Consider the following 25,430-nt stretch of genomic DNA (forward strand, 5'->3'; position numbering starts at 1 on the left):
TTCTTTTTCTTCACAAGTGAAAAGGAACCTTTCCCTTCTCACTTTCCCAATCAAGCAGCCAACATTTGTCTAATTAGCAACCTAGAGAACTTTGGTTGTATTAATTTAGAAAACAAGAGTTGACAAAAAATCTCCAAGGATGTATTTAACACCATTTCCATACTTAATGAAATCAAGAATCAGAGTCTGTGCTGGTGGCGATGAAGGTCGCTTCTGGCTGAAGTCTAAAGTGATTTATTCCCTTAACAAACCACTCTCTTGCATTCTTTTACCAATGATTCATGTTGTTGACAAACACCCAGAAGGGAAAGCAGAGAATTGAGGCAATTATCTGGATAATCTAGGCCAAGGACATGCTTTTCTTCCCAGTAAGCAGCCAAATAATTCTGACCTGCCCCCAAAATAGAGGGACTGTTGACCTGAGGCAACCAGCAAATCAATTTAGTAAGAAACTACTCATTCCCACTGCCAAAGGGTAAGGTTCAAACTTCTCTACACGACTTTCCATTTTCCTGGTTCAACCTGCCTTTTAAAATTTATCTCTCAGATTGCCTTGCTTTGAATTTGCCATGATTCTTTTACTTCTGCCTATACCTCTTCTCTGTTCCTTTATCTTCCATCTGAAATATTATCCCAGCTCCTCTTTACCTCCACAAATTCTTCCTAGCTTTCCTTCCTGGCTCCAAACCTACCTGCTTCATGCAATGTCCCTATTGCAGGCAACACTGACCTCGATCTCTCCTTTCTCTGAACTTCTACTCCTCATTTGTTGTTCCTATAACTCTCCTTTGGGGGTCTAAGGGTTTACTGTCTTTGTTTTTAAACATCTTAACATCTCAAACCTTCCCCCTCAGAGACTTGCAGGAAGATGCTGTTTCTATTTAGTTCTTTTCCTTCTCTCACACTAACTTCATAGCAAATATAACCAAACCAAACCCATTGCCGTGGAGCCAATGCCGACTCATAATGGCCCTATAGGACAGATTAGAACTGCCCCATATGGCTTCCAGGGAGCGCCTGGTGGATTCAAACTGCCAGACCTTTGGTTAGCAGCCATAGCTCTTAACCACTATGCCGCCATGGTGTAACTTGATAAATGCTTATGTTGTCTCAATTCTACTCTTTATTTGCATAAATGAAACACTGCCCTGTACTTAATATTGGATATACAGTAGATAAATGTCACTTTAAAAACACTTATTAATTGCCTCAGTTCTCTCCTTGGATTTGCATGTATAAAACTCAGCCCTGTCATCTTTCCTATGTAGCTATGCTAACTACATCGTTCTTCTTAATCACATCGAGATGTCATAATTAGAATAAACAGGTCCTTTCGAGGTCCAAAAAAGAAGCAAATACTTTTAGGAATGGTTTCCAACTTAAGAGTTATATATGGTTGCAGAGGGAACTTAAGAGAGAAAAAGTGCTTTTCTAGGGACTCAAAAACATGCTTTGAAGCTACCAGAAAGTCCAGAAACTCCAGCTATTTCTATAGACTTCAGAAAAATCTGTAAGTTACCTTTTATGCAGATGGGCTGTTTCCCTGACCACACTCCATTCTGCTGGCAAGTTCTCTTCTCGTTCCCACTGAGAACATATGAGCTGTTACAAAAGAAGGACACAACAGTGCCAATTTTTGCATAGCGTCCATTGATAAGTCCGGGGCCTCCTGTTATTTTCTTGTACCCATTGACTGGGCCCCCAGGGTCTGAGCAGTTTCTTTCTTCAAGGACTAAAATTGAAAATAAAGAAAAGGAGAGCTATTAAAAAATTATTGAAATAAAAATTCAGTGATTGGAAGCTTCCCAAGAGAAGACTCATAATAGAAAATGCATATATTAGACCTGTTTTCCCCTTGCTTTAATGATTTATTCTTAAGTTGAGAAGCAGCTCATTCCATATATAAATAAATTTGACACCAAAACTGTCTCTCTGATGCTCTTGTTGATTTCCTTCTCAAATTGTGGGAACAGGGCATGCCTGGACAAAAAAAACATTTCACTGAGATTTTATGATCGGTATACAGGGTGGATTTTTATTTTTTTAATACAGGGTGGTTGTTTTTCAGTGCATTACCTCCTTCATTCTCTAAAGCCTGAGCAATTAAACAAGATTATTCAGCTTCCAAGGATCCCAGGTGGCCCAGGGGTTAAGGGCTCGGCCTCTAACTGTAAGGTCAGAGGTTTGAACCCACCAGTCACTCTGCAGGAGAAAGACGTGGCAGTCTGCTTCTGCAGAGTACAGCCTTGGAAATCCTATGGGGCAGTTCTACCCTGTCCTATAGGGCTGCTGTGAGTCAGAAGTGACTCGAAGGCAATGGGATTCTGCTTTCTCTTTGTGCTGTACTCAGAAAGTAAAACTGACTAAAAAAAAGAGCACATACATGAGATACATTTAGAGTTCATGTTTCACCTTCATAAACACAAGTGTATTGAAAATTATAGCTAAAAACACTAGAGAACTATATAGTAAAGACGCCCTGGTGGTGAAGTGGTTAAGACCTACTGTGACCTATGGCTGCTAACCAAAAGGTCGGCAGTTCAAATCCAGCAGGCACTCCTTGAAAACCCTGTGGGGAAGTTCTACTCTGTCCTGTACCGTCTCTATGAATTGGAATCAAATTGACTTGAAACGCAATGGCTTTTCTTGTTTTTTTTTAAATACAGCAAAACCTGTGAAAGCCGGAACCTATATAAGGCAGAAACCTATTAGAGAAGGAAAACTCAATTATTTTCCACTAAAACAAGTGACAGAAAAGTGGTAAGACTGCACCCTGTCAAAGGAGGACAACTTGCCAGACCCAGAAAAACAAGGCAGAACTGTTGAGTTCCAGCTCTCACAGGTTTCACTGTAGAAATGCAGAGATATAACAAATTTCCCTTGATCTATGAACGTAACTTTCAATTTCCATCTAGACACTTATTAATAGTATTCACTACAGAGGCATTTTTATTCTTTAACTCATGTTGAACAGCTACTTAAAGTGGAAATGGCATCGCCAGCTATTCTGAGCACTGAACAGGATTTTAGCTATATGCTAGAAATAATCAGATAGGTAACATGTTTTTCTAAAATGGATAATGAACAGAACTGAATATGACTTGCTTAACAGAATAGAGTGAATCTTCTGAAGAATTCAATCTGTATTTACTGAGTTTGGGTTGTTGTTGTTAGGTGCTGTCAAGTCGGTTCAGACTCATAGCAACCCTATGTACAAGAGAAGGAAACACTGCCCCGTCCTGTGTCATCCTCACAATTGTTATGCTTAAGCCCATCGTTGCAGCCACTGCATCAGTCCATCTCGTTGAGGGTCTTCCTCTTTTTCGCTGACCCTCTACTTTACTCCCCCAACATGTCTGTCAGTTTCTCATACTGTGGGGGCTTGTGTGTTGCTGTGATGCTGGAAGCGGTGCCACCGGTATTCAGATACCTGCAGGGTCACCTATGGAGGACAGGTTTCAGCTGAGCTTCCAGACTAAGACAGACTAGGAAGAAGGACCAGCAGTCTACGTCTGAAAAGCATTAGCCAGTGAAAACCTTATGAATAGCAGTGGAACATTGTCTGATACAGTGCTGGAAGATGAGCCCCCCAGGTTGGAAGGCACTCAAAAGATGACTGGAGAAGAGCTACCTCCTCAAAGTGAAGTCGACCTTAATGATGTGGATGGAGTAAAGCTTCCAGGACCTTCATTTGCTGATGTGGCACGACTCAAAATGAGAAGAAACAGCTGCAAACATCAATTAATAATCAGAACCTAGAATGTACGAAGTATGAATCTAGGAAAATTGGAAATTGTCAGAAATGAAATGGAATGCATAAACATCAATATCCTAGGCATTACTGAGCTGAAATGGATTGGTATTGGCCATTTTGAATCGGACAATCATAGTCTACTATGCTGGTAATGACAACTTGAAGAGGAATGGTGTTGCATTCATCATCAAAAACAACATTTCAAGATCTATCCTGAAGTACAACGCTGTCAGTGATAGGATAATATCCATACGCCTACAAGGAAGACCAGTTAATATGGCTATTATTCAAATTTACACACCAACCACTAGGGCCAAAGATGAAGAAATAGATTTTTATCAGCTGCTGCAGTCTGAAATTGATCGAACATGCAATCAAGATGCATTGATAATTGCTGGTGATTGGAATGCAAAAGTTGGAAACAAAGAAGAAGGATCAGTAGTTGGAAAATACGGCCTTGGTAATAGAAACAATGCCAGAGATCGAATGATAGAATTTTGGAAGACCAACAGCTTCTTCATTGCAAATACCTTCTTTCGCCAACATAAACGGTGACTATACACATGGATGTCGCCAGATGTAATGCACAGAAATCAAATTGACTACATCTGTGGAAAGAGATGATGGAAAACCTCAATATCATCAGTTAGAACAAGGCCAGGGGCCGACTGTGGAACAGACCGTCAGTTGCTCATATGCAAGTTCAAGCTGAAACTGAAGAAAATCAGAGCAAGTCCACAAGAACCAAAGTATGACCTTGAGTATATCCCACCTGAATTTAGAGACCATCTGAAGAACAGATTTGATGCATTGAACACAGGTGACGGAAGACCAGACAAGTTGTGGAATGACATCAAGGACATCATCCATGAAGAAAGCAAGAGGTCACTGAAAAGACAGGAAAGAAAGAAAAGACCAAGATGGATGTCAGAGGAGACTCTGAAACTTGCTCTTGAGCGCCAAGCAGCTAAAGCAAAAGGAAGAATTGATGAAGTAAAAGAACTGAACAGATGATTTCAAAGGGAGTCTCAAGAAGACAAAGTATTATAATGACATGTGCAAAGAGCTGGAGATAGAAAACCAAAAGGGAAGAACACCCTCGGTGTTTCTCAAGCTGAAAGGACTGAGGAAAAAATTCAAGCCTCGAGTTGCAATAGTGAAGGATTCTACCGGGAAAATATTAAACAACACAGGAAGCATCAAAAGAAGATGGAAGGAATACACAGAGTCATTATACCAAAAAGAATTAGTCGATATTCAACCATTTCAAGAGGTGGCATATGATCAGGAACTGATGGTACTGAAGGAAGAAGTCCAAGCTACTCTGAACACATTGGCGAAAAACAAGGCTCCAAGAATTGATGGAATATCAATTGAGATGTTTCAACAAACAAATGCAGCACTGGAGGTGCTCACTCATCTATGCCAAGAAATATGGAAGACAGCTTCCTGGCCAACTGACTGGAAGAGATCCATATTTATGCCTATTCCCAAGAAAGGTGATCCAACTGAATGTGGAAATTATAGAACAATATCATTAATATCACATGCAAGCAAAATTCTGCTGAAGATCATTCAAAAATGGCTGCAGCAATATATCAACAGGGACCTGCCAGAAATTCAGGCCGGTTTCAGAAGAGGATGTGGAACCTGAGATATCATTGCTGATGTCAGATGGATCCTGGCTGAAAGCAGAGAACACCAGAAGGAAGTTTTATTGACTATGCAAAGGCATTAGGCTGTGTGGATCATAACAAACTGTAGATAACACTACAAAGAATGGGAATTCCAGAACACTTAATTGTGCTCATGAGGAACCTTTGCATAGATCAAGAGGCAGTTGTTCGGACAGAACAAGGGGATACTGATTGGTTTAAAGTCAGGAAAGGTGTACGTCAGGGTTGTATTCTTTCACCATACCTATTCAATCTGTATGCTGAACAAATAATACGAGAAGCTGGACTATATGAAGAAGAAAGGGGCATCAGGCTGGAGGAAGACTCATTAACAACCTGCATTATGCAGATGACACAACCTTCCTTGCTGAAAGTGAAGAGGACTTGAAGCACTTACTAATGAAGGTCAAAGACCACAGCCTTCAGTATGGATTACACCTCAACATAAAGAAAACAAAAATCCTCACAACTGGACCAATGAGCAACATCATGATAAACGGAGAAAAGATTGAAGTTGTCAAGGATTTCATCTTACTTGGATCCACAATCAACAGCCATGGAAGCAGCAGTCAAGAAATCAAAAGATGCATTGCATTGGGCAAATCTGCTGCAAGGACCTCTTCAAAGTGTTGAAGAGCAAAGATGTCACCTTAAGGACAAAGGTGCGCCTGACCCAAGCCATGGTGTTTTCAATTGCATCATATGCATGGGAAAGCTGGACAATGAATAAGGAAGACCGAAGAAGAGTTGACGCCTTTGAATTGTGGTGTTGGCAAAGAATATTGAATATACCATGGACTGCCAAAAGAAGGAACAAATCTGTCTTGGAAGATGTGTGACCAGAATGCTCCTTAGAAGCAAGGATGGCGAGACTGCGTCTTACATACTTTGGACATGTTGTCAGGAGGGATCAGTCCCTGGAGAAGGACATCATGCTTGGCAGAGTACAGGGTCAGCGGAAAAGAGAAAGACCCTCAACAAGGTGGATTGTTGACACAGTGGCTGCAACAATGAGCTCAAGCTTAACAACGATTGTAAGGATGGCGCAGGACCAGGCAGTGTTTTGTTCTGTTGTGCATAGGGTCGCTATGAGTCGGAACCAACTCGACGGCACCTAACAACATAACAACTACCTTACCAAGTATGATATCCTTCTCCAGGCACTGGTCCCTTCTGATAACATGTCCAAATACGTGAGATGAAATCTTGCCATCCTTGCTTCTAAGAAGCATTCTGGCTGTACTTCTTCCAAAATGTATTGGTTCGTTCTCCTGGCAGTCCATGGTATATTCAATACTCTTCGTCAACACCATAATCCAAAGGCATCAATTCTTCTTTGGTCTTCTTCATTCATTGTCCAGAGTTTGGGTAGCCACCACTGTGTCAGCCTCCCTGGTTTCTATTCAATCATTTCTTCTAAGAAAGAGGTTCATTTGTATAAAACAGTTCCTAAGCATGCAGTTTTGCATTTGACATGCTTTTTCTTTCAGTAACTATCCCAATTACCTTTTAAACAGCCTATTTGCTTGCCTCCAGGCTAGAAAAAAAATCTTCAGTCAGATAATACTTCCAAAATATTTGAGGATTAAAAATAAATTAATAATTTTCCTATGTGCAGTTTGGCAAAGTGTTTAAAGTGATACAAATTCCTTGCTGTCTAAGATTGCCAATAGACCATGTAGCAGATGATCTCAATGATTCTCAGTGTGCCTTTGGGCCTTGCAATGTGAGTAATTTCTCTAGTGGGTGAATCCAAAACCCCATGTTAAGGGTAAAACCAGAACCCCACAGATGAGTTATTTAAAAATATTGAAATATTATAGAGAAGGAAATTCAATTTTGAAGCTTCAAGTGGACTCAGAAAACCCTAGTTATTATATTTACACAAATGCCTCTTTGACGTGGGAGAAAGAGACAGTAAAACCATTCTGTGTTACTTTGGTAGTAGGGGGCTATCTTCTTGTAGAATACTCTCATTCAGTGCTGCACATGTAGTTGAGAAGGTACCCACTGGGGCCCTTAGATTGCAATCATCTCAAAAACACGGCTTCTTGTACCTGCAAGTTTAAATGAATTAATTGTCAACATAAAAACTGGGACATTTCACATAAAAACCTGTATTTCTGACTCCTGACAAAATTCAGACCTGGAAATTCTGATCCTAAATTCCCACATGGCAACAATCAACTAGAGCTGAGCAGTGGCTTTCTGCTTAGATGGGGCTGGGTTCTTCACCTGACCACAGTCCCTATCTGGCTCCCTGGCTCTGGCAGGCATTTGAATCTGTGGCCAGTTATTCTATCTAAGGGGTATGATTTGTGCAATTCAAGTGTGGTTCCTCATTCATTTTGAGCTTTGGTAGAGCTTGAGCAAATCAATTCTGTTCTGACACCAACTGCAAATGCAGTTTTATTCCTCTGACCCTAACCACCAAAGCAAAGTCAGACCTCATAAGTTAAAGGGCCCAGTCCTCCAGATTGCCAAGTCTGCCCAAGACTTGAAGATGCCAGCCATAGGCTCAGGGTCTCTAGGCCCTCCCACTTTTGACCTGCAAGGCTTCGAATCTGAGGGTTCCTTCTATCCCCTCAGAATGCCAGCCATAAGCTTGAGGGTCCCCAGGGCTGCCACTCTGACTTCTGACCTGCTAGCCCTCACTATTCCCTTGGGTTTGATAATTCACTAGAACTCACAAAACTCAGAAAAGCACTATACTTATTATTACAGTTTTATTATAGCAAAAATGATACAGTTGAAAAGATGTATAGAGCAAGATGTGGGAGGGTTCCCAACATACAGTGTCCATATCTCAAAGGATATACTACCCTCCCTTATGCATTGATGTCTATCACCAAGCAGGGAGCTCACTGAACTTCTGTATCCAGAGTTTTATATTGGGATCTCATTAATTGAATCATTGCCCACATAGCTGAACTCAATCACCACTCCCCTCCCCCCCCATACTAGGCTTATATGACATAGTGCGTTTTTCTGGTCTGACCAGCTCCTACCTCAGAGTCACCTCATCAGCATATCCTGTTAAGTAGATGTAGTCTAGAGCTGACGTGGATAACAAGGACTCCAATCACTGGGGAAATGCTAAGGTTTTAGAGGTTATCTCTCAGAAACCAAGGACAAAGACCAAATTCTTTGGGTAAAGCTAGCTAAAGCTCCACAGAGCTCATGATCAAGACGGCCACGACACCCTAGACTGAGTGTCATTGCCACAAAAGATAAAAACTTGAAACTAGTCCCAGAATAAAGAAAGAAAACAAAATATACTCTAGTTAATAGGCCTGCACCAGAATATATTCCTGGCTTAGGCAGGTAAACCTGATGGCTGGATTTCTCTCTCCTTGTTAGAAACTGCTTCCATGGTTCACCAGGCTCCCACCCCATGATTCCCATGGATCATATTTCCATTATATTTAATGTGGGGTTGACTATCAGGAACACTGAAAAGTTCTTGAGCCCTTGAAGGTAACAAGCCCTTAGGACAACTCAGGTCCTTTGCTTCTCCCACTACAATACCTCTGCCCAAGAATGAGGACACTACTGTATTTCCTTTATTCTTAGATGCATGTTTCTTATAATGTAACATTTCTGAAATCAGGTCACATATGTACTTTTCACACGGTATTTTTTTTTCTCATCTACCCAGAAAAGACATCATTAAATCAATGCTGCATCTTACACTTGATGAGATCTTAGGATAGAGTAAACATTATTGTTTGTTTTTAAGTTATTGCTCATGAAATGTCACTAGGGTAGAGCTGAGTGATGCTTCTGAGTTAGGGTCTAAGGGAAAGCAAGACTGTATGACTAAACATCCAGAGAAATACAGACTACAGAAACAGACTTATAAAGGATCCAGATAATGTAGTTATATGACACTAACTTAAAAACTATGCTGATACGTTTAAGAAAATAAAAAACAAGATTGAGAACTTCTGCAGAAAACTGGAAACTTAAAAATAACCAAAGGTAAAGTCTAGAACTGAAAAGAACAATGACAGAAATTAAAAATTCAGTGGATGAGTTTAATAGCAAATTGGATACAGCTGAAGAGTATTAATAAACTAAAAGGTAGGTTAAAAAAAAATCAGAACACAGCAAAAAAAAAAATACAAAAAGATGATAAATGTACGGAAAAATGTAAGGGGGACAGGATACATGGTGACAAAGTTAAGAAATACATATAATCGGCATCCTAGAAGAAGAGGAGAGAGAGAATGGAGTAGAAACAATATGGAGAAACAGCTGAAAGATTTCCAAAACTGTGGAAAAACACCAACCTACAGATTCACAAAGTCCTATGAACCCCAAGCCAGACAAATAAAAAGAAAACCACACGTAGACATATTATGTAAAATTGTTAAAAGTCAAAACCGAAGAAAAAATGTAAAGCAGCCAAAGGAAAAATAAAGACTAGATGAACACACTGTAAAATATGTTATGTTATATAATTTAAAATCGTTATCTCTGGCTTTTAAGATTGACTTTGGCTTGTTTACACTTTTTTTCAAATTTTATAATCAGAAACTGTAAACATTAAAGGTTGTTTATTATTATTTTTTTTATAAAGGATCAGACAAAGTGGCTTGGGTCCTCCCTGCTAAGCCTCTAAACATAGCATTAAATCCTCCATCTCTGATTTTGTATTTCCATACTCTCTATACCCCATGAAAATCTCTTTAGCATTTTACATGATGGTGTAATCTAACTTTTCATGAGCTCACATGTAAATGAGGCTAGTCACTAGACACTGACAGAAAAAGAATGGCCTTCAGGAGCAGACAGGTATGAGCTCAAACAATCATTTGGTTCCCTAGTGTCCAGAATAAGCATACAGTAGGTCCCCACACAGTAAGGTCAGCGTTAAAGAGGAAGACCCTCAATGAGATGGATTGACACAGTGGCTGCAACAGTGGGCTCAAGCATAACAATGGTGAGGATGGCTCAGGACCAGGCAGTGTTTTGTTCTGCTGTACATAGGGTCCCTATGAGTAGGAACCAACTTGACAGCACCTAACAACAAGGTCTTCAATAACTATTCGTTGGTGAGTAGAAAGAAAGGATAAAGAGTAGAATTCGTAGATTTTTCCACTTAAAGACCTAGGGCCTGGGAAAATTACGTAATCACACTAAGCCTCCGCAAAATGGGATAATAACCTTTGTCTGGCTGGGCCGGTTTTGAGAAGTAACAAATTACACATAGTCTCCTTTTCCCTTGTTTGCATTTATTTACAAACCACCCAACTACTGCCCTTAAAAATCAATTCTTCAAATTTATATACCATAAAGAAAAATCCACGGAGAAATTTAAGGCCCCATTATTGGCCTGCTTGAGCAAAGTAATTTTCCACTCCATCTTCTGGCCTCCTGGTCTACCTGAGATGAGCTTCCAGGCCTGTTTCACATGCATGTGTGTTGACTCAGAATTCTGAGCACCAACCATGATGGTCTCTGTAATTTCACCTCCCTTAATCCTGTACCATGAAGCTTTAATATTGGATTCCTTTATCAGTCACTGGGCATTATTCTATTTTCTGTACTTTCCAAAGCTGTAGTGTCTCCCTCCTATGATGCTTTTGAAGAGAACACTAAGGTTTCTCCCCTACACCCTTTTCTCTTCCAGTTTAGACATCTACCTGTTGAGATCATAAGCCCATGTGTATCTCATCAGAGCTCCTCCCCAGAGTTAGATTTCAAATTCATCTCTTTTTCTCTGGGTTCTCTTTTAAGAAACCTTTATATCTCTCCATTGAACAGATTCACGATCCTTTTCTCTTTGATTTTTCAAGGGCTTTGTGTTTCTTTTCAAATCTCCTCAGTGGGATGGATGTTTTCATGCAAAGTCAGATGAGAATTTAAAACATCTGCATCTCTGGCCTGAATGAGCAGCGAGCTCCTGCTTTGTTAAGTAAAATGTTCCATGATTAATAATAAATAGCACATTGCCCTGTGACTTTTGGGACTCTGCCTGGGACATAAACACACCAAATTTTGAATGCCCTCACATGCCACTTCGTGAACAGAAACAGTGCTTGGGAGTACACTTCTCTGGGGTATTGTTTCAGATAAACACTTAAAGACAGACCTTCTCCACCAGTGTTTTTTTTTTTTTCCTCAGGTCATTAGCATGAGATGAGTCACTGTGACACCTCTTTACAGAAAGATATGTGGATGGCTTTGTGACGGCTCTTGTAGTGAACACTATTGGTGCCCCACCCAGGACCCCTTATATCCCTTTACCAGTTCAGGGCACCCATCCCTCAATTTCTACATGTGTGCTTTTCTGCTGACAACTGGAACCTGCAATCTTCAGAGGGTATGAGTGCCATCTCGCTCATATGGAGAGTGGAGGAGTGCCTAGGACTTTTTTGTCCTCCTCAAACCACCCCCATGGTTGCGTGCAGCCAATGACTGATGGGTGTAGATACAAAAGCCCAGCTCCTCTGCCTGGAGGTATCATTTACACTCCCCAGCATCCATGGGATCAAGGCTGTGTCCGTGAGCTCAGGTGAAATCATACCCTTGTTTGGTTTCTTCCCCTTCCCTATCTTGTACCCCTACTCCTTCACTGGTTGATTCTGGGAATTCCTCCTTCAATAAATCCCGTGAGGCAAATGATTGGTTCAGGGTCTGTTTCAGGGAGAAATTAACCTAAGAGAGCTCTGTGCTTCAAACAGTTTTCTCAGCCCCGGGCATCAGGCCCTTCATACTTCCTGTGACAAGACCCCAGAGAGGCCAGCTGTCTTCCTTGGGTATGAAGGCCTGTAGGCCCTTCAGCACTCCTGGGAGGTGAGGAGATCTTGGGGAGGATGACTGGTTTGGGCAACTAGAGAGGCCAGATCCTAGTAGGAGGGCTTCTAGCCTCAGCAGATACTCGAAGGCTCCAGGTCAGCCCCATGCCAGCAGAGCTGTTTTACCAGAAGAGATCAGCTGGTCTAAGACAATGGGCTTCCACAAATCAAACAGTGTAGACCTAGGAGCCACAATCAGAGGATTTTCCCTGATGATTTGACGCTGTTTGTATAAAACCAGGGACCTTTATACAATCCTTGGGCACAGAGAAAGCCCTAACAATGACTGAGACTGAATTTCTCAGAAGCCTGAGTTATAAGTCTTAGAGTTAGATTTAAGTTCATTTAAAGCCAATAAAATTATGTCTTTTTTCCCCTCTTACCTAATTTATACACTATGATTCATACTCAATATAATGTAGCTGAGATGGTCAGATTCAGAAGGTGTATAAAAGTGGGCATGATAATGGAGGCATCAGGAAGTATGTCAGGACAATGTGGAGACCATCTTAGGAAATGTGGCTGTTTAGTGCATCCTAATAATACCACATTTTCAGTGTCCTCAGTCAGATCATCAATACTGAATGTGAGAAAGGAAGGCCATACTCTTCATTCCACGGTAGGGAGTAGGCTCACCTCCCCGTGCCCCAGATAATCACAAAACTCAGGCAGAGATCTCAGCCATGCCAAGACAACAGACTTCATTATTTCTCTATCCACCAGAATACCCCTGACCATAAAAATATCTTTCTCCAATTGAATCTAGAATTTGAATATGATACACCAGCCTCTGATGAATATCTGTCTTTTCCTTTTGCTTTGGTCTCAAACCTTTAACTTCAAGTTTGAAAACAAGATCTATAAAAAGCCCTGTGGAACCAAAGAATCCAACCAGTGCTTTACAATTTGAAAGTCCAGCATGTTGCCCTTTAGAGAAGAACTGATAAAGTGTTGTTTGCTATTGATTTGATTGATTCATTTTCTTGCATCATCAAATATTTAATGAGAGTCTCCTTTGTCCTAAGCAGATAAGGCAATCGCAGATGTTTTTCTGTCTACCATGGGTGTTTTCTATTTAAACCAGGAAGTGTAAGAAATGTCAGTTATGGTTCATTCTACTAAGGTAGTTTAGATATCTCAAGGCTCTTCCCAGCCTCGGTGATGCCCTTATGAAAAATTGGTTCGTGAAGAATGGTTTAAGGCCTTCCTTCCAATTACTTATTCCCCCCCCAAAAATCTTCCTCAACCAAGCAACTAGTTAATAGCTCAGCTAGTACTTTAAGAAATGTCATTGTAGGAAAATCATTTTCACTTCTTTGGGCGGAGTAGAGAGATGAGAATGAATTTTTTTTTTCCCCCATCAGGAACAATTCATCATAGCAATTAGCACCTTTCTTAACTTTGCTTCCAAAATTAAATCAAAAGATAGGACACTAACTAGAGAATAAACTAAAGGTAATCATTAATCATGGGGCTTTAAATGAATTTAAATAGGGTATAGGGTCTTAGCAAATACCTGCCCCAACAGTTGACTGTAGAGTTGCAACAAAGATTTCATCAGGTACCATTGATTGAACTGGCTTGATAGCACTTAGCCTGCTCTGTTGTCTGAAAAAAGAAAAAATCTCTTAATCTACATGTTAAACCTGGGAACCTGGGAAAATGGAACCAGGTTCTAATTTAGATGATTCTTCTATGAATAAGCATTGGGGATTTACCGGAATTTGAGCTCCAAGTTTTATCACATCTGTGTTCTCCCTGTGGTGCTAGACAGAAGAGCTGATGCAGAGATCAGCATTTAACCAGGGCACATGCAGTTAATGCATTGTAGCCAGCTGATCAGGGGCATAATTACAAAAGACAGGATACTTACAGGAGGCCCAGTGATGCTTCTTTATAATGGAAGCAGCCATTTGGAAACCCTTGTCTGAAAAATGTTATATGGCAGACTTTGCCCATATCCTTCAGAAGGTTCCAAGTCCTTTTGGGAGGTATTATTGGCTCCCTCCATAAACATCACTGGAATCTCCACTCACACCCCATATAAAAGACTGGGCTAGCTCTGATGCACAGAGAAGTGTCTCTCAGTGTGTGTGTGTGTAAAACATCAGTTGTCATCAAGTTGATTTCAACTCGTGTATCAAAGTAGGACTGCATTCCATGGGCATTCAATGGCTGTAATCTTCTGGAAGTAGATGACCATGACTTCCTTCTGAGGTGCCTCTGAGTGGATTCGAACCACTAGTACCTGAAAGCTTAAATATTTGCACTACCCTATCTAAAAAGGGACTGCAAACCCTGGTAGCATAGCGGCTAAGAGCTACTGCTGCTAACCAGAAGATTGGCAGTTTGAATCCATCAGGTGCTCCTTGGAAACCCTATGAGGCAGTTCTACTCTGTTCTGTAGGGTCACTGTGAGTCAGAATCGACTCGACAGCAGTAGATTTCGTGTTTGTTTTGTTTTTTTAATCTAGGGACTGGATGGATGGCAGACAGGGTACACTGTGTGTATGTGCATGCATGTGCAGGATAACAATTCTTCAGTCTAACATTAGTTTTTTTGTTTGTTTTAATAAAAAATGTGGATGGTTCCTATTTGGACTATTATTTAGACAATGCAACCCTGAAATGTAGGTTATTCAGCACTGGTCCTAATCTTACCTAATCTTCTAAAGAAACAATCAAGTGATGATCTAGCTTCACTAAGTTCTAGCCCTTACCCTTTATTAACCCTTTTAAGCTCCAGTTTTTTAGTGTTTTGCATTTTTTGATGATGGCATGCATTTTCATTCATGGAATGCATGCTTTCTAATTGAGTTTAAATTTTTAGTCGGTAATATGGATTTTAAAAATTTCATATGTACATACATTTTCCCACAAACCATTGGTGGTAGTCTCATGCAATGTTTAGTGGGCTCTGTCTGTCCCAAGGATCTTTGGAGGATGGCACCTTCCATTTTGTTACATTGGTTTTCCAAACACACACATACAAAAACTCAAACCCATCAGGACTCCCTAATTATCACACAGGAAACCATAAATATGCTTACAAGGATTATCTAACAGTACAGAAGTCAAAAGAGGCAAAAGCTTGACCTAATCACACTTCCTGGATGTACTGCCTCATGCCTAAGGCTTCTACGTTAGTGAATTTTCACCAAAGAACATTTCTTTCATTTTTTACCATTATACAACCCCCCACTGGAGGGCAGCATATACTTTTAGTGAGATAAGTAGTCTCCCAAGAAACTTGAAAACTCGAAAATGTTTTTGGGTGCATTCTGTCCCAAGAAGCATAAAACAGTTTAATTAGCTCCAAAAGAAATACTTCCATGAGGTACCTTAGGTTGTGTTCTCCCAGAAACAGGCTATAAGACAAGGATTTGAGTGTAAGTAGTTTATTTAGGTAGTGATCCAAAGAAGCTCCAGGAGTGGAGTGAAGAAGACAGACAGGAAAGGTGATCCAATCTAACAGAATGTGGAAATTATCAAATAATATAATTAATATTACACACAAGTAAAATTTTGCCAAAGGTAATTCAAAAACAGTTGCAGCAGTATATTGACGGGAACTGCCGGAAATTCAAGCCGGATTCAAAAGAGTATGTGGAATGAGGGATATCATTGCTGATGTCAGATGCATCTTTACCTGTGTTATACTGACTACGCAAAGGCATTCAGCTGTGTGAATCATAACAAATTATAGGTAACATTGTGAAGAGTGGAAATTCCAGAACATTTGAGTTCATGCAGAACCTGTACATAGACCAAGAGGCAGTCGTTCAAACACAACAAGGGGATACTATGTGGTTTAAAATCAAGAAAGGTGTGCATCAGGGTTGTATGCTTTCACCATACTTATTCAACATATGGATATACGCTGAGCAAATAATCCGAGAAGCTGGACTGTATGAGGAAGAATGCAGCATGGGGATTGGAGGAAGACTCACTCATTGACAACATATGATATGCAGATGACATGACCTTTCTTGCTGAAAATGAAGAGGACTTGAAGCACTTACTGACAAAGATCAAAGACTACAGCCTACAGTATAGATTACATCTCAACATAAAGAAAACAAAAATCCTCACATTTGGACCAATAAGCAACATCATGTTAAATGGAGAAAAGATTGAAGTTGTCAGAAATTTCATTTAACTTGGATCCACAATCACCACCCATGGAAGCAGCAGTCAAGAAATCAAACAACAGATTGCATTGGGCAAATATGCTGCAAAAGACCTCTTAAAAAAAACAAAGAAGTCACCTTGAGGACTAAGGTAGGCCTGACCCAAGCCATGGTATTTTCAATTGCGTCATATGCAAGCAAAAGCTGGGCACTGAATAAGGAAGACTGGAGAAGAATTGATGCCTTTGAGTTAAGGTGTTGGCAAAGAATATAGAATATACCACAGACTGCCAGAAGAACAAACAAATCTGTCTTGGAAGAAGTACAACAAGAATGCTCCTTAGAAGCAAGGATGGTGAGACTTCATCTCGTGTACTTTGGACATATTTTGAGAAGCAACCAGTCTCTGAAGAAGGACATCATGCTTGGTAGAGGATCAGCAAAAGAGAGGAAAACCCTTGATGAGATGAACTGACACAGTAGCTGCAACAATGGGCTCAGACATAACAAGGATTATGAGAATGGCGCAGGACTGGGCAGTGTTTCCTTCTGCTGTACACAGGGTCGCTACGAGTCGGAGCCAACTCGACAGCACCTAACAACACCTTCAGATAAGGAAAGGAAAGGGAAGCAGGGATTGTAATAAAATGGACAATATTTGCATCTCCAGGTGAACTTGAGTTTATTTTCTTTTAATAGACAATGAGAGCTAGACTACTGACAGCGTTTCTCTTTTTGCCTTTACTGCCAGGAAACTCAAAATCAGAGACATTGAGGTCGATCATTTGGTGTGACACAACAGTTGAAGCTGAATTTAATTCTCCCACTCCACCTCCTTTTGATTGTCCTTGATCTGCTCCCAAATGACTTTTTTCTTTTCATTGTTACTATTTATACCTTGTTTGCTTTCAGAAATGGTTTCAGGTGATTTACAAAATTGTGCATAAAAACCATACATGTCTTTTTTCAAGTTTTATGTTAATGAAATATTTATGGTAGCCAGACAGATGCCTCTGCAAAAAACTAAGTCAAGGTACTATTCTGTCTCTTTAATAGGAGCTGGGTTTCAGAGCTGTGAGATTTTCTGAGCATTCCAGTGAGGGAAACAGATCCAAAGTCAACAAAGTTCATTACCTCATTATCTAGCCGGTGGGGGTTGAATGGGTGTTAATCTCAGTTCTTAGCATACTCTTGGTATCCACTCATTCTCACTTGTCACCAAAATCAAGGAAACAGTGTGTGACAGAATTTCTGCTCTGTTTGCAAAAGGCATTAACTTCTCACTGAGGCTTTGTTCGATCTGGAAGCCTGGCTTAGCACAAGACCAACACTCAGAGACAGCCTGGATGCCTCTCATCTGTTTCTTGGTTTTTTCTGTTCAGCTTATATTTGAGTTTGGTGGCAAATATCTCTTACTCCCACAAAGGTCTTCACCAAGCAGGAATAATGACATCGACTGGTGATGTAATACCCCCTGAAAACTCTTTTTATCCTTTTCCAGCCAATGGCACTCTGTCCCCTGATGTTTTCCAGCCCTCTGTGGGTGTGAATGAGACAGTATCCATGTGAAATTATGCTTGGATTGCACACACTGCTATTTATTCATCTGGCAGCAATTTGGAGGCTGAGACTCACAATTAGCTATTTGATCTTAATCAGTATTGTCCTTGGCCCCTGGTACACTGTGTTTTTCGGATACCACTTTTCCGGTGTTTGGTTGGCCTATTTAATTACACAGTTGAAACTGCCTGTGCTTAAAAGACAGGTCAACTTTAAAACATCTTCAGAAAATCTTGGTCATTTCGCTTCTTGTATGAAATCAACCTGACATGTCCCCATTTGATAAAGTAGGTGGGTAGCCTATCTAACTAAAAACAACATAGCTGTCCTCTACCTAGAGGATCTGTTTGGTAAAGTCTTCGTGGGGCTTGTACAAATCTCAGAAGGTTTGAAGTCAGCTCCTGGAGTGGGGGAGATAGCAACTCTAAACTATTGGTGAAAATGTCCCCAGTGATATTCGTATTCAATTTTTCAAACTGTAAGAATGCTCACCATGAAAATGCCTGAACTGGGCAAATCTCTTCTGTTTAGCCTTGAGGATGAAGACAATGACCTTGTAGGAGAGTCCTGAACTGCTGAGCACATCCAAGTCCTGCCCAGTGCACCTGGTATACAAGAAGCTCTCAGTACTGTCATCACCATTACCAAACATCCCACTAGAAAAAGTTGTAGCCAGGGAGTATATTGCATGCAATATTCTCCTCTGTGCTAGAAAAGGGCTAAGATTGGGCTTTTTCATGGTATTGCCAATCAGAAGGGAAAAAATACACTGAATGGCCCTGGTTATTTCCCCAGTGCCTGGTACCTAATGGATACTCAAAAATGTTTGACTGGGTGAATCTGTAAAGTGGGAACAGCAATAGTACCTATCCCATGGGGGTTCTGTCACAATTAAATAAGGCAATCTCACATAAAGCATAGACCCCGAAATTAAGAATTTAGATAATAATAACTGTTGTTTTTATTGCTGTTCTTATTCATGTTCTTGTTTTTAATACAGGGATGCCAACCAACAAGGATGCCTTGTGTTTTACAAAGAGGAAGCTTTCATCTTCTGAAGCAGAGTGAGGGACGGGTAGGAGATGCTCCACCATGGCAGGAGTCTTTAAGGCAGAAATGGTGGCTCCGTGGCCTTTGTCATGGGCTGAGTCAGGGTCCCTGGTGGCCCGAAGTTAATTCTGCTGTGCGCTCGCTGATCTCCTCTTTGCATCCTCCTCCTCCTTTCCTCAGTGGGCAGATGGCCCATCCCAGCTCTAATGGATTGCTTCTTAGAACCAAAATAAGTCTGCTTCTTGTGTTAAGCCCTACCTCAGTGACCTCATCTGCCAAAGCAAAAGGCACGAAGGCCTTGACAAGGAGCAGACAAGAAGAAAAGCAGTTGCAAAAAAAAATGGCAGTTCTGGCCCTTTCCACATTGATGGACACCCCATTCCAAGCACTTGGAGAAAATCAGGCTGGAGAATTATCTACATAGCCTCACCTGTACTCCTGCTATTTGACTGGAATGCTCTCCATACTAAAATAATTGCTGATTAGCAAAATGTACCCCTTATATGGTAATCCCCAAGCACCTTAACCCTGAATGAGGTATGGGAATGCTTTGGTTAAGAGGCCACAGGGGCCATGGAGCCCAGAAGAGTTAATGATGAGACATCATTTGGTCTGTGTAGACTTGGACTCACTCAACAACGAATGATCCAAATGAAAAGGAAACTTCCTTTGAATTTAAAACAACAAAACAGCCTTTTGATAACTATACAAGGGCAACTTCTACTGTGTTCAGTGACAGCTTTTGCTTTTTGGATCTAAGCGTGAATGGAATAGCATCTCTCTGAATATACCAAGAAGGATGTCAGAGGTTTATGTCCATGTTAGAGAGGGAGAGTAGATGGGAACCTCAGGTGATGTGTAGGAAGTTAGCAGCTCACTAATTAATGAAACTGCTCAGTAAACATCTTCCTGGGGCTCCCCAATCTCTGAAGGCTCTGGAGGTAATAACTATGGATTCCCTGGATTTATTTCCCATGGAATTATCCCTCTTGACTGTATAAGAAGTCAAGCCAGATCACTGACACTCTCCTTTCCTCCCTATTTCTCTATAAAATACCTATGTGATACTCTGGAACCCCAGTCTTCCAAATGACCACCATGGGACTGATATACAGCCCATTATGTCTTAAATGAATGGCTGTTGAAACTCCATGAAAAAAAGGAAGTCTGACCACCTAACACAATGCTTTGGGCAACTGACACCGGAGTGTTCCAATCTAGTTCCTTCCCCATATTACTCCAAGTATCATTTCTAGCAGCTCCATATCCAGGCTGCCCTGGCTACAAAGGCTCCCCATTCATGATGCCCAATATGTGAGTCTTCTCTTGGGATCTAGGATTCATTTAGGACAATGATATGGGCATCATTACTTATCCTTTAAATCCAGATCTTTCCTGCCTATATGCAGGTTTGGTGGTAACGATACTTAGTGTCCAACGGTGGTTCGGAAAGGTCAGTTTGCAGAGAAAACGTAAGAGGTCTAGAAGCATTTTCTTACATACTGGGACCCTGAGAAAGGTTTACTATAATCATCTAATTTGTAGCAACCAGTTTGTTGCCCTAATCCTTATTCCGAGAGTCCCTGCTTTCTGCCAAACTTTTGAATGGCCATAACATAGAGCTGAAACTAGTAATATGACTAACCACTCCTATTACTCAACTTGGTACTCTATGTGGGTCATTTCATTCAATTCCACAAACACCCTGAGAGGTATCTTGTACTTATAAATGGAGAAACTGAGGTTCATAGGAGTTAAATGGATTGCTCCAGGTCATTTGGCTGATAAATTGCAAACCCAGAGCCAAACAAGGTCTTTCCAACCATAACTCTTTAACCCGATGTATCATCGTACTATGAACAAAGATGCACCTGTCTTCCAAGTACTAAAGATAAGATGGGCCTTTAAAACTGTGAAAAAGTCTGTAAATAATTCCATTTTTAAAAATACCTCACCTGAGAGATCTTAGAACAATCTGCATGAATCCCACTGAGCCTGCAGCATATTATTTTTCCACCTATGATGGGAGAGATGATTGCTACCCACTGGGCGTCTCCACACATTCCCACTACATCAGCGTTAATGTGTCCATGAAAAACCCTAAAATCTTAATCACTTTATTCTGATGGGCAATGCGGGTTTCCCCTTTGAAGCTGAAGTATAAAGTGTGCCTCTTATCCTGGGCTCTTTTCTTCCCAGTCCTTGGGACAGGCCAGTGGGAAAACTTCAGATGCTCCAAAACCCAAATGAATCCAGAGTCACCATTTTTCTTTAATTGGTGGAAGCTGTTTTGTTTTGTTCAAAAGCACGTCAGAGCCCGCAGTGTGAGCATTGTGTCCCCAAGGTTTAGCCTGTTTCATCGTCCTTCATTAGGATGCACGGGGGGAACCCCAGCGTCGTCAACTGGGCCAGAGGAACAAAAGCAACATGGAAACTGGAGCAGGGCAATGAATCCCTTGCTCTCCACTTGTTCAAAACAAGATTGTGACCATTTACTCGAGAACTTATTTTGTCGTCGTGTTCCATACAAAGAAACAGGAAACTTCAGAGAAAAAAAAGGGGCCCCATTTTCTTACATGGTGGGCCAGAGAGGCTGGGGGTCAATGAAGGTGCTGGCAGGAGGTTAGGCTGGCCCCAAAGCTGAGGAGGGGGCCCACTCCCCTTGTTCCACTCCCAGAGAAGGTTACCCGGTAGCAGGGGAAAGTTTCTCTTCTTTGGGAAACAACATAGGGTAGGAGAGGCCTGGGAATAGAGGCGCTTGAAGACTTCACTATGTGGGACTCAACCAGCGGGCGACTGGAATGAGGCCAAACCTGCGCTGGACTGTTTCACGTTCTTTACTGACTACCCCACAAAGTCTGAGCGAGAAACCTCTCTTCAGACCCATGGCACTCCTCTGAAAATAAATCCACGTCCAGGTTAACAAGGACAGATACTAGTTTCTGAATGCAGGTCCTAATTCATATTTTGAGGGCTGGTGTTTATAATGGCTCATCTTGCAAACTGGTAAAGCCTTTTGGCGACTGCTTTGGCAATAGCTCTCAAACATTTAAATATGTGTACCCTTTGGACTAACTGCTCAACATCTACGAATTTATTTTTCAAAAATCTCTTCTCATTGCTGTCGAGTCAGTTCAGACTCATTGAGACCCTATAGGACAAAGTAGAACTGCCCCATAGGGTTTTCAAGGATGTATTCTTTACAGAAGCAGACTGCCAGGTCTTTTCTCCCATAGAGCAGCTGGTAGGTTTAAACCACTGACTTTTTAGTTAGCAGCCAAGCACTTAATCACTGTGACATCAAGGGTCCTCCTACAAAAATCTCTACATATGTACAAAGAAATATATTAACTGCAATACTCCTTGTAATAGTAAAAAATTAAAAACAATATAAAGTCCATCTTAAACAATATTCTACATACTACTTTGGTGAGTAGCATCTGGGGTCTTAAAAGTTTGCGAGTAGCCATCTAAGGTACAACTATTGGTCTCTTTCCAACCAGAACAAAGAAGAGTGAAGAAAACTAAAGACTCAAGGAAGCAATTAGTCCAAAGGACTGATGGACCACAGGAACCACAGCCTCCACTAGCCCGAGACCGGAAGAACTAGATGGTGCCACTCTACCACTACTGATGGCTTTGACCAGGATCATAGTCGAAGGTCCCAGCTAGAGTGGCAAAAAACGTGGAACAAAAGTCAAATTCATAAAAAATACCAGACTTACTGGTCCAATAGAGACTGGAGGAACCCTCGAGACTGTGGCCCTTAGACACCCTTCTAACTTGAAACTGAAGCCACTACCAGAGATAAACTTTCACCCAAATAATAGGCCTATAAAATAAACAGTAACACCCATAAGGAAAGCACTTCTTAGAACAATCATCTATATGAGACCAAAAGGGCAACATATGCCCAAAAACAAATATGAGAAGGCAGGAAAGGGCAGGAAAAACAAGATGAATGGAAACTGGGAGCTCAGGGTAGTAACAGGGAGAGTGCTGACACGTTGCGGGGATTGCAACCAATGCCACAGAACGATTCATATATGTTATTGATTGGGAAACTAACTTGCTCTGTAAACCTTTACCTAGAGCACAATAAAGTGTTCAAAAAAAAGTCCATCTTAAGAGACTGAATAAATACATGACTGTACATACATCCACACTTCGCAATCATTTTTTCAAATGAGGAAGACCTACCTGCATTGATATGGAAAAATATCCATGACATTGGTATTGAAAATAACAAACTGAAATATAGTGTCCAGCAGTGATTCGAAAAGGTCAGTTCACACAGACAACTTAAGAAGCCTCGGAAGCATTTTCTTAAACCCTGGGACCTTGAGAAAGGTTTGCTATAATCATCTAATTTGTAAAACTAGTGTTGTGGCCTTAACCCCTTATCCATACAGTCCCCTGACTTCCTGCCAAGTTTTTGAATGGCCATAACATGGGGCCAATTTTTAATCCACTTTTGCTTGAAACAGGGTTTCTCTACCTCAGTACTACTGACATTTTGGACCTCATGATTCTTTATTATAGTGGGCTGTTCCATGCACTGTAGCATGTTTAGCAGCATCCCTAGGCTATACCCACTAGATGCCAGCATCATCTCCTCCTCCCCCATAATGACAACAAAAATGTCTCTAGACATTGCCAAATGTCCCCTAGAGGCCAAAATCACCCCTACCACCACTGAGAACCACTGGTTTAAAATAATGACATATAGATAACTCCAGTTTGCACATCATAGAAAAAAGAAGTCTTGAATGAAACACACCAAGTTGTTAACAGCAGTTCCACTGGGAACCAGGATTGGTCAGGAAAAACAATGTTCTCTTTATTTTATACACCTCTGCACTGTTTATTTTTTACAAATATATATTCTGTAATTAAGTAAAAATCTATTTCTATTCCACTTCCACTTATAGACACATACATATACAAAGAAAATAAAGAGAATAGCTAGTATCAAAGACAATCAGTCACGACTCTCTTTGGAAGGGACAAACAGACCTTACCTGGGAAGGGAAGTCTTTTGAGATGACTCCCTAGCGAGACACGATGCTAACCAGAGTTCATGGATCAGTTGTCTGAGGTGTCACCAAGCCACGTGGCAAGAACTGTATCTGAGGGATTGCGAAGCAAGTGGGAAATGTGGAATTATAGCCTCTGGTTTTGGATTTGATGGGGACCAGTCTCTTGCACCCTTCTGCTTCATTTCCTGCATCTGCAAAATGAGCAATCTACCTTTCCACAGATCCCCTGGGCGATACAAGCACTTAGAGCACTCAGCTGCTGACAGGAAGATTGGAGATGCAAGTCCACCCCCAGGAGAAAGTACCGGTGACCTACTTCTGAAAAATCAGCCACTGAAAACCTAACGGAGCACAGTTATGCTCCGACGCACGTGGGGTCTCCATGAGTCAGTGTCGTCTTGATGGCAACTGGTACAGGCCTGACTTTCCACAAAAACTTTGTGAGGGTAGATCATTAAAGTGCCATCTGTGAAGTAATATCCCCTCGTCAGATTTGGTAATACAGAAATAAATGATAAAATTCTCACTAATACTGGATTTTATGCTTTTAAAGCTATTTTTTAACCAGTGCCTTGTCCAATTTGGGCATTTAAGCATTTGGGGAATACCAGAATGCTTGTGTTTCTTCATAGTTTTGAAGAATTCTCTCCAGGAATATTTTTCTAGTTTGTTCATTGATATATACTCATGAGGAAAACAATAAAGCAAATCTCTTTTCTGTTTGTTTTTCTAACAGACTATTCTAGAAAAACGGTATTTTGTGATGCTTCCCCCTACTGAGTTATTTGGAACCTGTGCCAAAATTCCTGAGGGAAAAACAAACCTGAATCTTATAGCCAAACAATAAAACATACATTCGCCCTGTATTTATGCTAGCAAATGGCATATCAGATATCCGCTGCCAATATCTTTACCCAGTTACAACCACATTGTACTGTGGGAATTGTGGTTTGGGAACATTTTGAAAACGGACAAGAGAGAATGCTCTTGCCATTCTATGTCTGTGTTTTAAAGTGATTTGAGACAGTTTGTGAATCAAGTTGTGACTAAGTTCATAATGACTTACTTTACATTCCTTTTTCATTACAGGTCCCCCCCACCCCCACCCCCACCCCCCAGATAGAATAACAATGAAGTCTGAATTTTTGGCTGGCAAGCTACCCATAAATATTTCCATCACAATTTTTGGACCAGTTTAGACCAATTTCCTCCCCTCCCCCCATCCCTCCAGCTTTGACTCAGTTTCTTAAAGGCATTTGGCTTATTTGGTGATATTTTACCTTTCTGCAATTTTGCCTTTTTTTTTTTTTTAAATCAAAGCTCTAATATTGTTCAGTTGATCAAGAAATTAAAGTCTTTCCTTCTCCCCCCCCCCCCATTTCCATCTCTGAATCTGCAGAGATTTGCTCAGGATTTGC

At 40.9% G+C, this 25,430-nt stretch overlaps 1 protein-coding gene across 5 annotated transcripts in view; it reads right to left on the reverse strand.

Moving 5' to 3' along the window:
• SLC1A2 (solute carrier family 1 member 2) overlaps nt 1-25,430 on the reverse strand; it is a 405,614-nt gene that overhangs the window by 226,368 nt on the left and 153,816 nt on the right. For all 5 annotated transcript variants that reach the window (XM_049889387.1, XM_049889386.1, XM_049889390.1 and 2 more), the window contains one exon: nt 1,520-1,732. In XM_049889387.1, the coding sequence (XP_049745344.1) occupies nt 1,520-1,732 (213 nt within the window). The remainder of the gene's footprint in view (nt 1-1,519; nt 1,733-25,430) is intronic.

The sequence above is a fragment of the Elephas maximus genome, chromosome 7 (assembly GCF_024166365.1).
Source record: "Elephas maximus indicus isolate mEleMax1 chromosome 7, mEleMax1 primary haplotype, whole genome shotgun sequence".
Taxonomy (NCBI): domain Eukaryota; kingdom Metazoa; phylum Chordata; class Mammalia; order Proboscidea; family Elephantidae; genus Elephas; species Elephas maximus.